This window comes from Rhea americana, unplaced genomic scaffold (genome assembly GCF_003343005.1).
Source record: "Rhea americana isolate MKP2758 unplaced genomic scaffold, rheAme1 scaffold_162, whole genome shotgun sequence".
NCBI classification, from domain to species: Eukaryota; Metazoa; Chordata; class Aves; order Rheiformes; family Rheidae; genus Rhea; species Rhea americana.
In genome coordinates this window covers 520977-533293 of record NW_028185728.1, presented here as the reverse complement: position 1 = coordinate 533293, position 12317 = coordinate 520977, and the positions used below count along the sequence as shown (strand labels likewise).

The window sequence follows — 12317 nt, the reverse complement described above, 5'->3', positions numbered from 1 at the left end:
CCTTACTAGTTCACATCTGCTAGAAAGCGTTGCCCTCTCTGCAAATATTCAGTGTGTTTGATCTGTCTAATTCTCATTTTATTTGGTAACTGATTTTTGACACACTTTTTAAGGCTTCATATTGAAATTTATAAGAAACTCTCATATTCTGATAGTAACTGGGGCCACTTCCACTCCTTGCTATGTCCTTTTTCCTTTGAATTCCTTGGCTGGACAAAGATTTATCAAGCTATGGCTACTTCACAGATGTTTTACTTTTTCTACTAAGACAAAAGTTAGTCCTTAAAAGTACTTCATGTTACTTGATCTGCTTATTCTGCTGAAATATTTTATCATCTGCTCAAGTGGAGTGTTGATAGCTTTAGTTATCAAGCTGTCAATGGTATTGATGGGCACATCTTAATATAAAAACTCACTTAGGAAAAAATTTGATATATTTCCATTCTCGGGATACTTGTTGTTCTGAATTTAAAGAAAACATGTCATGTCTYGTCGTAGTTTTGAGGAAAAGATCTGCTGTAGTAGGTATACTCYTTTGAAAGCTTTTTGTTAGTAAAGCTAACTCTACTAACAAAATAGCGTTCTCCTCCCATCTGGCCCTATGAGCAATGTACCAAAAGTGTCAGAATAATTGGATAAAGTATATATATTTTTCTATTTCAGAGCTTTCATGAACATTCAAAGTTTCTGTAGCCTCTTAAGGACATATTCAATTCTATTGTCAAGTAAGGGGAATTGTATGCCTTAATCTCCTAGTTCGCTTTACATAGAGGACTTTAAAGCAAATGTCTGAACTATAGTAGTGATAGATGGTGATACTTTAAAGAAGCTGTCATGTCCATTTCTGTTGATTCTTATATCATCAGTATGTATCTGAACATCTATAGAAACCCATAAAGAGTRTTTCCCTTTTTACTCTGCAAGAAGTTGCATAGCTTCAGTATTCCAAAGAAAAATTGTGGCTGAAAATCACAAAGAGCTCCCTCTGATCAGGAAAAGCACATCCATATATGCTAGGAGAAAAGCTGGAATAGACTCACACAGCAGACTCTTAAACGAACTTTTATGCTGATATCCTGGAATTGTGTGTTTCTGTCAGTAAAGCTGTATCATCTGGCAGTTGGCAGTTTGTCAGCATGGTTGTCTTTGTGGGAGGGTTGATATGGGAAGGGGAAGTGTCAGGCTTAATATGTGAGAGGGTCAGAACCAGGGATATTCCAATAATTTTTTTTTCCACGTGGAATTTCCCGTCTCATGGAGGGTGGGCTGTGCTGAGAGAATAAAAGGCTGCAGTAAGGGCAAAAGGAACACACAATCCAGACTGCTTTGAGCTGAATTTCATCTTCCAGGCCATATTCCGCAACTTAGCAAAGGAAAGCAATCACTGAAAAATACTAGACTTCTATAGCACCTGGCCATCACAGCTACAATCTGTGAGTATAAATGGAGTGTTTTATTCCATCTCATTGCGTAGCTAAGGGAAAATTGGACAGAATTCTGTGCTGGTGTTCCTTWAAATCTGTCTTGACATTAAAAATTATTTTAAATGTTGCATTTCCCCTAGATGAAAATCTTATTTAATTCCTCAGYAATTTATTAAAAAGTGTGTAGAATAGAAACATAGGCAGTATTTTATATTGAAAAGCAATCTGTTTTATACAAATGTCTTCCTTTTTCTGGTCTTTTGTAGCTGTCTGCACAAAAGATAGAAGAGAAAATTCTCAGAAACATGGTTTGCTTGTGGTCCCTATCTCTTCTTGCTTATGGTAAGTGTGTATATCTCTGTAGACAACTGGTTGGATGATACTGTTAGTGTAGCTACTTTGTCTGAACTCCAAATTAAACAGAATTTTTGAACATGAGCTAATTAGCATGAGGCTAATTTTCATATAGGAAAAACCTCTAGTTGCAATAGCATGTTTCCCTGCTCACTAGTCAGACAGTGGTTCATATGGTTTGCTACAGAGCCTGCAGAACTTTGTAACTGGGCATAGTTTTACAGATTGAAGTCCCTATACTTAATGCTGACATGCCTTTTTTTAAACATGCCAATTAGTTGCATATAAAATAATTGCAACTACTGCCTATGCAGGTTCAGATATTGATAAGCATGGAATATTTTTAGGTCTTTTTCTTCTAGAGAATATATGAAGTGGTACCAACTTCTCTGTATCTTCTCATTCCAGGACTTATGATATTGGAGGAGGTRAATTGTTGGACCTACCATTATTCAGACACAAACATGACCTACGATGAAGCAGAGCTGTGGTGCAAAGACAAGTATACTAACATGGTTGCTATTCAGAATAAGGAGGAAATCAGCTATCTGAATAGTTTCTTACCCTTCAATCCGGGTTACTACTGGATTGGAATCAGAAAAATTAATGAGACATGGACCTGGGTTGGAACTAACAAAGAATTGACAGAAGAGGCAGAAAACTGGGCTTCAGGYGAGCCAAATGGCAAAGGAAACAATGAGGACTGCGTTGAAATCTACATCAAAAGAGGAAAGGATGATGGCAAATGGAATGATGCACAGTGTGAGAAAAAGAAGGTTGCCTTGTGCTATACAGGTATGATATATACCAGTGAGCCCCTGTGGAGATGACCTAGTGAAGTGTCGTTTAATATAGTCTTAAATATTAACTACCTGACCCTGCAAACACTTGTACCCTTACCCTTAAACACAGCCCCTTGGTAGACTACTCAGAGCTGAAGCTGGTTGTGCTCTAAGAGCTRTATCGATCTCACCTATCTCAGAATGTAAGTCTTTCTAAGCAAGTCACTGACCCTCTCTATAACTGCTGGAGAGAAACAGGCTCTTTCAGAAAGTGATTTTTTTTYCCGTCCCACCCTGAGACAGCAGAGACACTGTGGGTATCTCAGCTAGCCTGCAGTAGGTTTCTCAGCTAGGTAAGAATTGTCTTTTTGGAGGCATCTGTCTCTCTCTGCTGATAACTGCATTGACTTAGGTGCTTTATGTGGAAGGGGCTACACCTATGTATTTTTGTTTTGTTTTAAAAAAAGTGGTCAAGTATCTGCCAAACCAGAATTACRGTGAGTTGGTGAAGAATGTCCCTGTTGAGGATTTCTACCTATGTCATAGCTTATTGTTCTTTTTGCATTTTAAATATTCCTAATATCTACCTGAGCACAAATGGTTATGGAGTTGTCAGCCAGTGGAATTATTCCTCTGAGCTAGGCTGTCATAAGTGTTTATTTCTGAAATGCTGTCATGCAAGGGCAAGGTAATTTTACTAACTATTAGCAAGTCCCTTGCTTTTCTTTTGCTATACAAAGTGCTTGTTCAGCACCAGAAAGATAAGTGAATCACTAATCAAGTTTCATTAGTGACCAATGCAGATTCTTTTATAACTTGCTAATTGTTTTTTCCCCCTCAGCTTCCTGCAACTTGTCTCTCTGCAGTGGCCGTGGGGAATGCATAGAAACTATTAACAATCACACCTGCCACTGTAACCCTGGATTTTATGGGCCTGAATGTGAATTTGGTAAGCTTATTCTATCCTTCTTTTCAACCAGGGAGATGGTCATGTTAACTAGTGTTCAGTTTGTCTCAGTTATCAATTTAACTGCTAAGTGAGTGACTTTTGTGTGTGTGTTTCTTTGAAGTTGAGGCTTGTGACACCCTAAAGGAACCTGATCATGGGAGCCTGAAGTGCAGTCACCCACTGAAGAACTTCAGCTACAACTCATCCTGCACAGTTCAGTGTGAAAAAGGCTATGAGTTGATTGGAGTAGAATCAGTCCACTGTACCTCTTCTGGGGTCTGGTCTGCCTCCCCTGCAGAGTGCAAAGGTGAGCTTCTCAAGCAGTGGTAATGAACTTTCCAGATTGTACATAGGTCTGTATGCTTCAGAGTTACTCTGCCAATAGATACAAACAGATTCTGGCCCATTCCTTTGTAATTAACTCTGTGGTGAAGGTGCTGCCTYATTGCAGCACAGAGGCCCTTCTTTGTCCCTGAAGAGGTGAAATGGGCAGGACCAATGCCTCACCCCTCCTTAGACTTCCTTCTGGAGAAAACCTTTTCTGCCCCCTTCCCTTCCCCCCCCACTTCAGTAGAGAGCAGGAAATGGAGGTGATCCCATTGAGACTGCTCACAACAGGCTAGTTGATCCTGATTGTAGTGATTAGTTCTTGAAGTCTTCAGTTTAAAATAAACTACCATTTGAAGCAAGCAGTGTCAAACTTACCAACAAACATGTATCAACAACCAGCAGTTACACTGAAAATTTTTGATTATAACCAGCTACTGTGAACTGCAGATGAGTTTACATCTAATCCATAAAACAATTTTCCACTTTGAGATCCTTCAGCTCCTGTCCACCTTCTGAAATGGCAGGATCATAAGTCTCTTCTCCTCTACTTTGATGTATTGCATATGCTGCTAGGTTTCAGGGAAAACTCCCTTCCCACTTTGTCACAAGCTAAACTGTGYGCTGTCTCTTGTGCTTTCAGCTGTGACCTGTCCTGCCTTGGAAATGCCTGCTCATGGTTTTGTGAACTGCTCCCATTCCTCTGTGGAGCTCACCTGGGGTGCTACCTGCAAGTTCACCTGTGAGGAAGGGTTTGCCCTGACAGGACCAGCCCTGCTGCAGTGTGGGTCTTCTGGGGCTTGGGACGGGCAGCAGCCAGCCTGTGCAGGTACTTTTCTTTATGCCTATCTCTGAGCAGATGGGGCTGTTGGCACTGGTATGCTGGATTCCTGAGGCATCTGTGCTGACTGCTCTAGAAATCCCATTTGTTAATGGCAGTTAATTTTATTTATTAGTTAACAGTTGAATTGCAGCTACCAATAATACTTGTAAAATGAGCCTGTAAATGAGCTTCCCAGATATTTGAACTTGAAGACATATTAGAGAAAGAGCACTGAAAAAACATTTGTTCTGGCAAGATAATGTAAATTAAAGATACAGTGTAGATTTGCTAGTGCAAAAACAGGGCTGAAGACAGGAAAGTCCTTAATGTTTTATTAACAATTAATATTTCTTTCTGTATTTTAGTAGTACAGTGTGAACCACTGAGCTCTCCTGAGAAAGGGTTTGTGGACTGCTTACATGGTGCTGGGAACTTCACATACAACACAGCCTGCCACTTCAGCTGCATAGAAGGATGGAAGCTGAAYGGCTCTCATGTTCTTGAGTGCAGTCATTCAGGAAACTGGAGTGCCAGTCTGCCCACATGTGAAGGTATCTTACCTATGACTAGCCACAAAGGTGGCACTGAGTTTCTAATCAAATGAGGAGGTATAGAAGGGTGGATCAGATATGCCAGTGAGCTAGAAACTATTGTTCAGTCCAAAAAGAAAGAAGCCCAACAAAATCTCTCAATATGCTGCTTGAAAATAGGGAAAACAAAACCAAAATCCTAAAGGCCTTGGTGAGAAATCTTGATTTCATATCAAGAACAGAAACCCCCAAGCTGATTGGTTTGTTTTTGAATTAAAATATTACTAGTGTTGGGCATTTGCCACATCATTAACAAAGAAGAAAATTTTCTAGTGATGCACAACTTTGTGGTTTAAAATCTATATTCAGTCTGTTGATTTGGTCTGATAGTTTTTTTCTTTGATCTGAAAGACTTCTCAGTGTTCTTCTGCCCTATAAAATTAGAGCTTTTGTTAGTCTCATCCTTGCCTTCCCATCCAAGACAGCGAGAGCTCTGCCACTGACTTCAGTGGGAACATACTTGGGCCCACTTGGAGTGTCTTTACTTGAAGTCCTAAGAGTCCAACTCTGCTTTATTCACTTGGACAGAATTTGCATCCTTGAATAATTTCTTTGATTCAATGGGATTCTTTCAAGAGGAAGACACTCCAGAGGAAATCAAAATATGAACCAAAACATAAAATAAGACAAGCACAAATCCTCCTCTGAAGCTGGAGTCTAGGCAGAAGCTCATAGAGCTAGCTTGTTACCTTGTTATTGCTTTGACAAAGGTGAATAATTTTTAGTATGCGGCTTTTCACCTTGCGTACAGGATTTGTCCTGTCTTGGTAAGAAAATTCACAGGTGACAAGCAGCAATTCTGATTCTTTAGGAAGAACACTTGGAAAAGGGTGAAGTAGAAAGGACTTCAGAGATCTCATGTGTCTCAATCTCATTGAAATATTTTCATCTTTTCAGCTTTTGAACAAGTCAGCTATCTCTCTGTGGGCATTGCAGCCACAAGTGCCTCTCTGCTGTCCACAGCATCATTCCTCCTCTGGCTTGCAAGACGTTTTCGAAGAAAAGGTGAGCAGTTTGACTGGATCAACTGATTTCATTTACCTGCCTGAATTTTTCACTGGGGAGTAGAGTAGAACCCTTGACTTTTCTGAAAAAGTGAACATTCCCATATTAAGCTGGTATATATGCCACTTTTGGATGATAGTTAAATCAGTAAGATTAAAACCAATCACTTAAGAATTATGGGAGGAAAAAGCAACAGTTTTATTCATCAGCAACTACTGCCAGGAAACATGAATGGGAAGATGAGATGGGGCTTTTGACAAGACAGTAACAACTGGCTGTTTGATTGCTGGATTTTTCTTTTTTTTTTCTTTTTGTCAAATATTTAGAAATGAGAGGAAAGCAGAATGTTTGCATAAAGGGACTTTCCTCTTGAAATGCTAATGTCTTTTCTTATTCTTTTTGCAGGAAAGAAATATACTCCTTCCAGGTAAGCTACGTCTCAAAAAGCATGAGACACATTGCAGTAATTCTTTGCTAAAATGTGTTTGATATAGAACAGCTGTCACTAAAGTACCTTTAATTTCTATTTTATAGTAGCTGTCAGAGCCTCACTATTGAAGGTAGTTTCCAGAGTGCTGGCCAGAATGTTTGAATCTAAATGCTTCAGGTAAGCTCATAAGATAGCTGTATTCACAATTTCTCTTCCTGCTAATCACAGAAGCAATCAGAGCTTCAATTGCTCTAGAGTTGCAGAAATGGGAATATACTTTGGGGTACCTAATATCCATCATAGCATGAAAGTTCCTAAAGAGACTGGTAGATTTATTGATTCAGAAATGATTGTTCAGCTCAAAGGATGATTGTGCTAAGCTTCTGTCTATCCACATATATTAGGAATACTTTTGTATGTTTTTACTGCCTGCCACACAATTTCTCTGAAATAAGAGCAAATACAAATCTGTGTTAGTTTTCCAATTTAGAGGAATTTTGTTCTCTCTGCAGGAATTGGAGCCATCTTTACTTATGTCTCAGATTTGCAGAAAATGAAACTGCATGCAGATCAGCAGCTGTCCAGATGTTTTTACCTCTTGCTGACAAGATGATTCACCTTGTTTATTACTAAGACATTTTGAACTCAAGCTGTCTGATATTTCCACTGGAGACAAACAAGCGGAGAGCAAAACTCTGGCCCCTTGGCAAAATGCAGTCTACCTTCAGTCATGTGTGTTTTTTTAACTGGGATTTTGCCATCTATTCTCCATATGGTGAGCAAATAGTAAGCTGCTTTGTAAAGAGGAGGCTGGTTTCTCCTCTAGAGTACTTGAAGGTACCTAGGTGAGGTGAAGACATGCATTATTTTCCATCACTTCACTGCTGGAGAGGTCTCCTGGAGACGCATGGTTTACATTTGCAGAAACAAAGTGATTGGGATGATAAAATATTAATTGAAWTCCTTTTGGAGCCTTTGATCTGGTTTATTGTTGAAGTCATTTTATTTTAACAGGATCTCAGTAAATATGCCTGTAATGATAGGGACAATTACTTGGGTTTCTGCTGCATGTGCTGGAAAGATTTTTGGACATTAAGCTCTTGCTGTAGCACACTAAGAGTGTTAATGTTTATTCTAGGTACTCTGGTTTCTGAATGCAGCAAGTAGATCTGAATGCAGCAAGTAGATCTGAAATGTTCTCATCCCAATGGGATTATGCACTGTAATATAAGTGTTTATATAAATATTTAATTTCTTTTGTATTTTGTTTACTGTGGGTATTTTTGTACTGCTTAACTGTAGAAGTATGGTAAAATATCTGTCCCTGAGTAGGCCTGTGGCCATTGATCTGGGCCTGATAATTTTAAAATAAATCAAAGATCAAGGATTTCTTGCTCGTATATTATTTGCAAATAAAATGGAAGCTGTTTTATTTATTGCAAGAATGCAGTAAAGTATAAAGAGCTTAAAGGTCTTAGGAAGGGACTTTAAATGAGAAATGTCTTAAGTTATGTTTAAATTATATTCATAAGTTAAACRTCTGTTTGACTTCATCTAATATTGTCATATTTGTAATAGTATTTAATAAAGTTTTAAATGTAATACTCCCTTTTTGGAAACATTCATCATTTTGGTGATTTGTCAGCTTTGTGGATACAGACTCCGTAGCAAAATCTAGTGGGGAAGAAGACCGGCAAAATAGCAGGGCTGTGGGGGCTTGCTCCCTTATTTAGCTTTCTTTTTTCCATAACAGTTGAAGACAGATTAGCCGGCAGATGGCACTGACTGCATGGTAGCCAGCATAGCCAGAGATGGACCCCAGATTGGTATCTCCAGTCCTGAAAAAAGGAAGCAGGAAGGCTCAACTGTATCCTGTAAAGCAGGTGCCTCGGCTAGCAGCAAGCTCTGAGAGGGGCACGCTCAGGAGGAACAGGAGAGCAGAAACAAGTAGGTGACCTGGGTGAACAGCTAGCAATCCAAATCCCTCAGCCCACACATGTCTTTTGTAGCCCTGTTTGCCTGGAAGTTAGAGGAGGGCTGGGAGAGCACGTACCAGCAGGCAGGAGCATGGCTCTGGAGGTGTGTGGTGCCTCCTGTCCTGGTGCCTACGCTTCCACCTTGGATTGAGCTGTAACCAGGACTCTCCTGGAATAGCAATGGTCAGATATTGATAATGGCCAGGCACTGCCATGGCTGCCTTCCCCAGCACCTGATGCAGCCAAGGAAGCTGCACTATGGCCCTCCATAGCTATGGACAGGAGCCAGCTCTTGTTAAAACGTGAGGCTTCCTGAGGCAGGGCCGAAAAGAAGCCACCAGGCCTGCAAGCAAGAGTCTGTTAGATGTTGCACTGTAACAGACAGGACCCATCACTGTTTATCCCAAACAGATTAACAAACTGAGAGCAGCTGCCCACATGTATCCTGCCTTGACAAGGTGGGGCCCAACCATGTGAGCAGATGTAGAGCAATAATCCTTCAGGTTCCCTAAGGGGACATAGGAGATTAGCCTGAAACGCCCTGCTCTGAATCCCTGCAGGAGCTGTTCTGAGAGCTAAACCACCACATGTGTCCCCCAGCCTGTCCTTGTTATTGTCCTGTGTGTGCAGCCCCCAGCATYCTCTGGAGAGATCTGCTCTGACCAGTATGGCTCCCACCTTGCTGTAGTTGGGGCAGCCCAGCTCCTCCTTTCCTACAGAGCAGAGCGGGGCTTGCGTTTCTGGCAGCTCCTTTTCCTGGGATCTTATGGGGACAATGTCACCAGACAAGAGTCTTTAAAACTGTCCCCTTTCTCCACAGCTCATATGACTTCTAGTGGTAGCAGGACTGAGACCACATTTGGATAGAATTTGTCTTCCGTTTCTGCCATTTTTATGGCAAGTATCACCCAGGCCAGACAAAGACTCCCCTTCCCTCCAGTGACTTGCAGGCTACTTCTGTCCTTATAAGTAACACTGGTTAGCCCTAGCTGTGGTTTGTCCAGGCAGTTTGATTCTTAACCCTCTTCTGAGCACTATCTTTTCCTGCTTCAGGACATGAAATGCCAGCCATGATGACGTGGCAAGTCCAGGTCCGGTCCTTTAGCATCTTGGAAGTGGTGGGGTGGTTTTTTTTTTGGGGGGGGGGGTCTTTTTTTTTTTTTTTTTTTTTTTTTGGAATGCACGTGTCTGTCTTAGTGACCATGAACGCAGCTCTCTTATTGTTTGTTATGTGTCAAGGAGGCATATAACGGCCTTCATATAACGGCCCAGGGAATGCACACTGCTAGATAGTTGTTTATTAACTCTATTGTTTCACTCCTGTTTACAGTGCGTTGCCATATGTCCACTGCCACAAAAGGACCATAGGATCTTTGCTGGAGGAACTTTCCTCATTTCTTGTTGCTCCATTTCCCTTGGATTTCCTAGTGCTTACTGGGCTATTGGCATTGTCCAGAATAGGATCTGTGTTTTGCCTGGCATCTTGTTTCAGAGCAGATATCTGCTTCTGCTGTGACCTATAGAAGCTGTGAAGGTAACATTAACTGCAAGGCACAGATGTCCTTTTGCAGCTCTGCGTTTGCTGTTTGGCAAGAGGATGGTTTTGGTGGTGCAATTTAACCTATTCCCAACAAGTAGCTGAGCTACTGGGTGGCTTTGCCATTTTACATCTGCAGTCTGACAGAAGGGGAATTAGAAACAAGCTTCACACTTAAATCCTCCAAGACAGACAGGTAGCGTTTGATTTGGGGTAGGTGCCTCAATATCTAACATGCCCTTGACGATACTGACTTAGTTCATGCCTTCTATTTTCATAAGCAATTAGCTATCAGACAAGTAGGCTTTTACGAGGGCATGGTTAGAGCTGCCTTTCAGAGCTCTGATTTCCAAGAGTTAGGCTGGACCCAGCGTTTGGCCAGCAGTTCTAAACTCACAAAGGTAGGTCACTGTTACTAGCTTTGGAGACTGCAGCTCCTTGCAGCTCTTTKCGTGCTATGCTAAGGACTTGGCAGCAGAGACTTTGAAGCAGGAGCTCCCGCAGGAGTTGGAGTTGTGATCAAATCACTAGCTTGCACAGCTCCTGCTCTGGGAGCTGTCAGAGGATATTAGGGCCAGGAGGCCAGATTGCAACACACGATGTCTGTGCAATACTACACACTCAAGTCCCCTCTAAGTCTAGTTTTTGCCCTGAGTCTCACTCAAGTTTGGATTTTTCTGGTTCTTACAGGGGCCTGGCTCCCTCCTCTTGGTTTGAGGATTCTGCTAACATGAGTAGGAATCCTCATCCTATGTGCCTGGAGGAACAAGTTTCCATGGTGAGTCCTATTGCCCTTGTCTGCAGTCCTCTCTGTCCCAATGTGCCCTAGGAGCTGTGCYCTGGGAGCCATAACTCATGTTAAGCAAGAAGCAAAGCATGGGTTTGCCCACAGACAGGCAGACTGTCCTCCTTGTTGGTAGTGGGCAGCACAAGCTTGGTAGAGGGTAGAGCAGCAGGCACCATGGCTCAGCACTTCACAGCATTTGCACTGTCACATTGAGCTACTCCAGGGGTCCCAAGCCTGGTGTATGACCTCTCTCATACATGTTGTTAGGGTGAAACAAGCAGAATTCCAGGCTAGATTTGTCCTGTACAGTSAAAACATGCTAGAGAGTTACCTGCTAGATAGTGAATACCTGGCACTAGTAAATCTCACTGGGGAGAGAGGCAGAATTGTCCAGCACAGTTCATCTGAGCCCAGTGGAGAGAAAGAAATCCACAGTCAAGAAAGTGCTTCCACACTTCCGGTGGCCAATGCTTTTTCCAGCTCAGAAAAGCTAGTGCCAGGAACAGGATTGTGTGCAAAAAGAACAAATGCTTCCTCAGGAAGGCAACAGATGCCCCCAGGCAGCTGCCAGTGGATTTTTTACCTGCCTTCCCACTTCAGGGAAGGATGTTCCCTGAAAAGCTSATCAGTTGCTTTGACTTGCCAAGTGGGACCTTCATCAACTTCTCGCCCCACCAGCTGCCATGAAAGCAGCATTGGCAGGTGTGAAATTGCAGGTGACTTGCTTCTGGCACTCCAGTGCTGTCACTTTGGGCTTTTGACAGCCTCTGACTAGGCAGGAGGAGGGGACTGGAGCAAGCCTGGATTATGGAGCACTTGGGTGGAAAGAAAAGGGTTAAAGGGAAGATGGGAAACACTTTGTTCAGGGCTTGTTCCACCCAGTGATTTCTGGAAAAGGAGGGCCTCAACTGGACAGGGTATTTTCTCTTCCACATCTTGGGAAATCAAGCCCAGTTTGGCCTAAACCAAAACGGAAATACAACACAGCCCACGCTGCGTGAAAGTGTGAAATCCCCACTTCACCTTATCTCATGTCAATGCAAACAAGCCAGACAATGTGAAAAACAGATGTGGTGAAATGCTGGGTTTATATGAATAACCAAGATGCTCTGTAGGGAAAATGATTTTATCGGGAAGACAGTGGAGATATTCCTAGAAAGCCCTCTCCCAAGAGCTTTCTAGGACTGTCCCTCCTGGTCCTGCTTGTATTCCCTTTCTCTCTCATGCCTCAGCTGATGTGGGGGATCCTGGGGCTATCAGAGTGGAGAGCAGGACATGCTGTCTGTGCCACAGGGCTGTTCCCAAACTGGAGTCTGATCTAGATGGCCCCTGA

At 42.2% G+C, this 12317-nt stretch overlaps 1 protein-coding gene across 1 annotated transcript; it reads left to right on the top strand.

Moving 5' to 3' along the window:
• The first annotated feature begins 1326 nt into the window (after positions 1 to 1326).
• LOC146598473 (E-selectin-like) lies at positions 1327 to 8238 on the top strand. The gene is made up of 11 exons (XM_085300212.1): positions 1327 to 1433; positions 1691 to 1766; positions 2187 to 2573; positions 3402 to 3509; positions 3631 to 3816; positions 4480 to 4665; positions 5025 to 5210; positions 6147 to 6254; positions 6660 to 6681; positions 6789 to 6861; positions 7197 to 8238. The coding sequence occupies exons 2-10, from the start codon at positions 1730 to 1732 to the stop codon at positions 6844 to 6846; spliced, it is 1278 nt and encodes a 425-aa protein (XP_085156338.1). The 5' UTR covers positions 1327 to 1433; positions 1691 to 1729; the 3' UTR covers positions 6847 to 6861; positions 7197 to 8238.
• The last annotated feature ends 4079 nt before the right edge of the window (positions 8239 to 12317 follow it).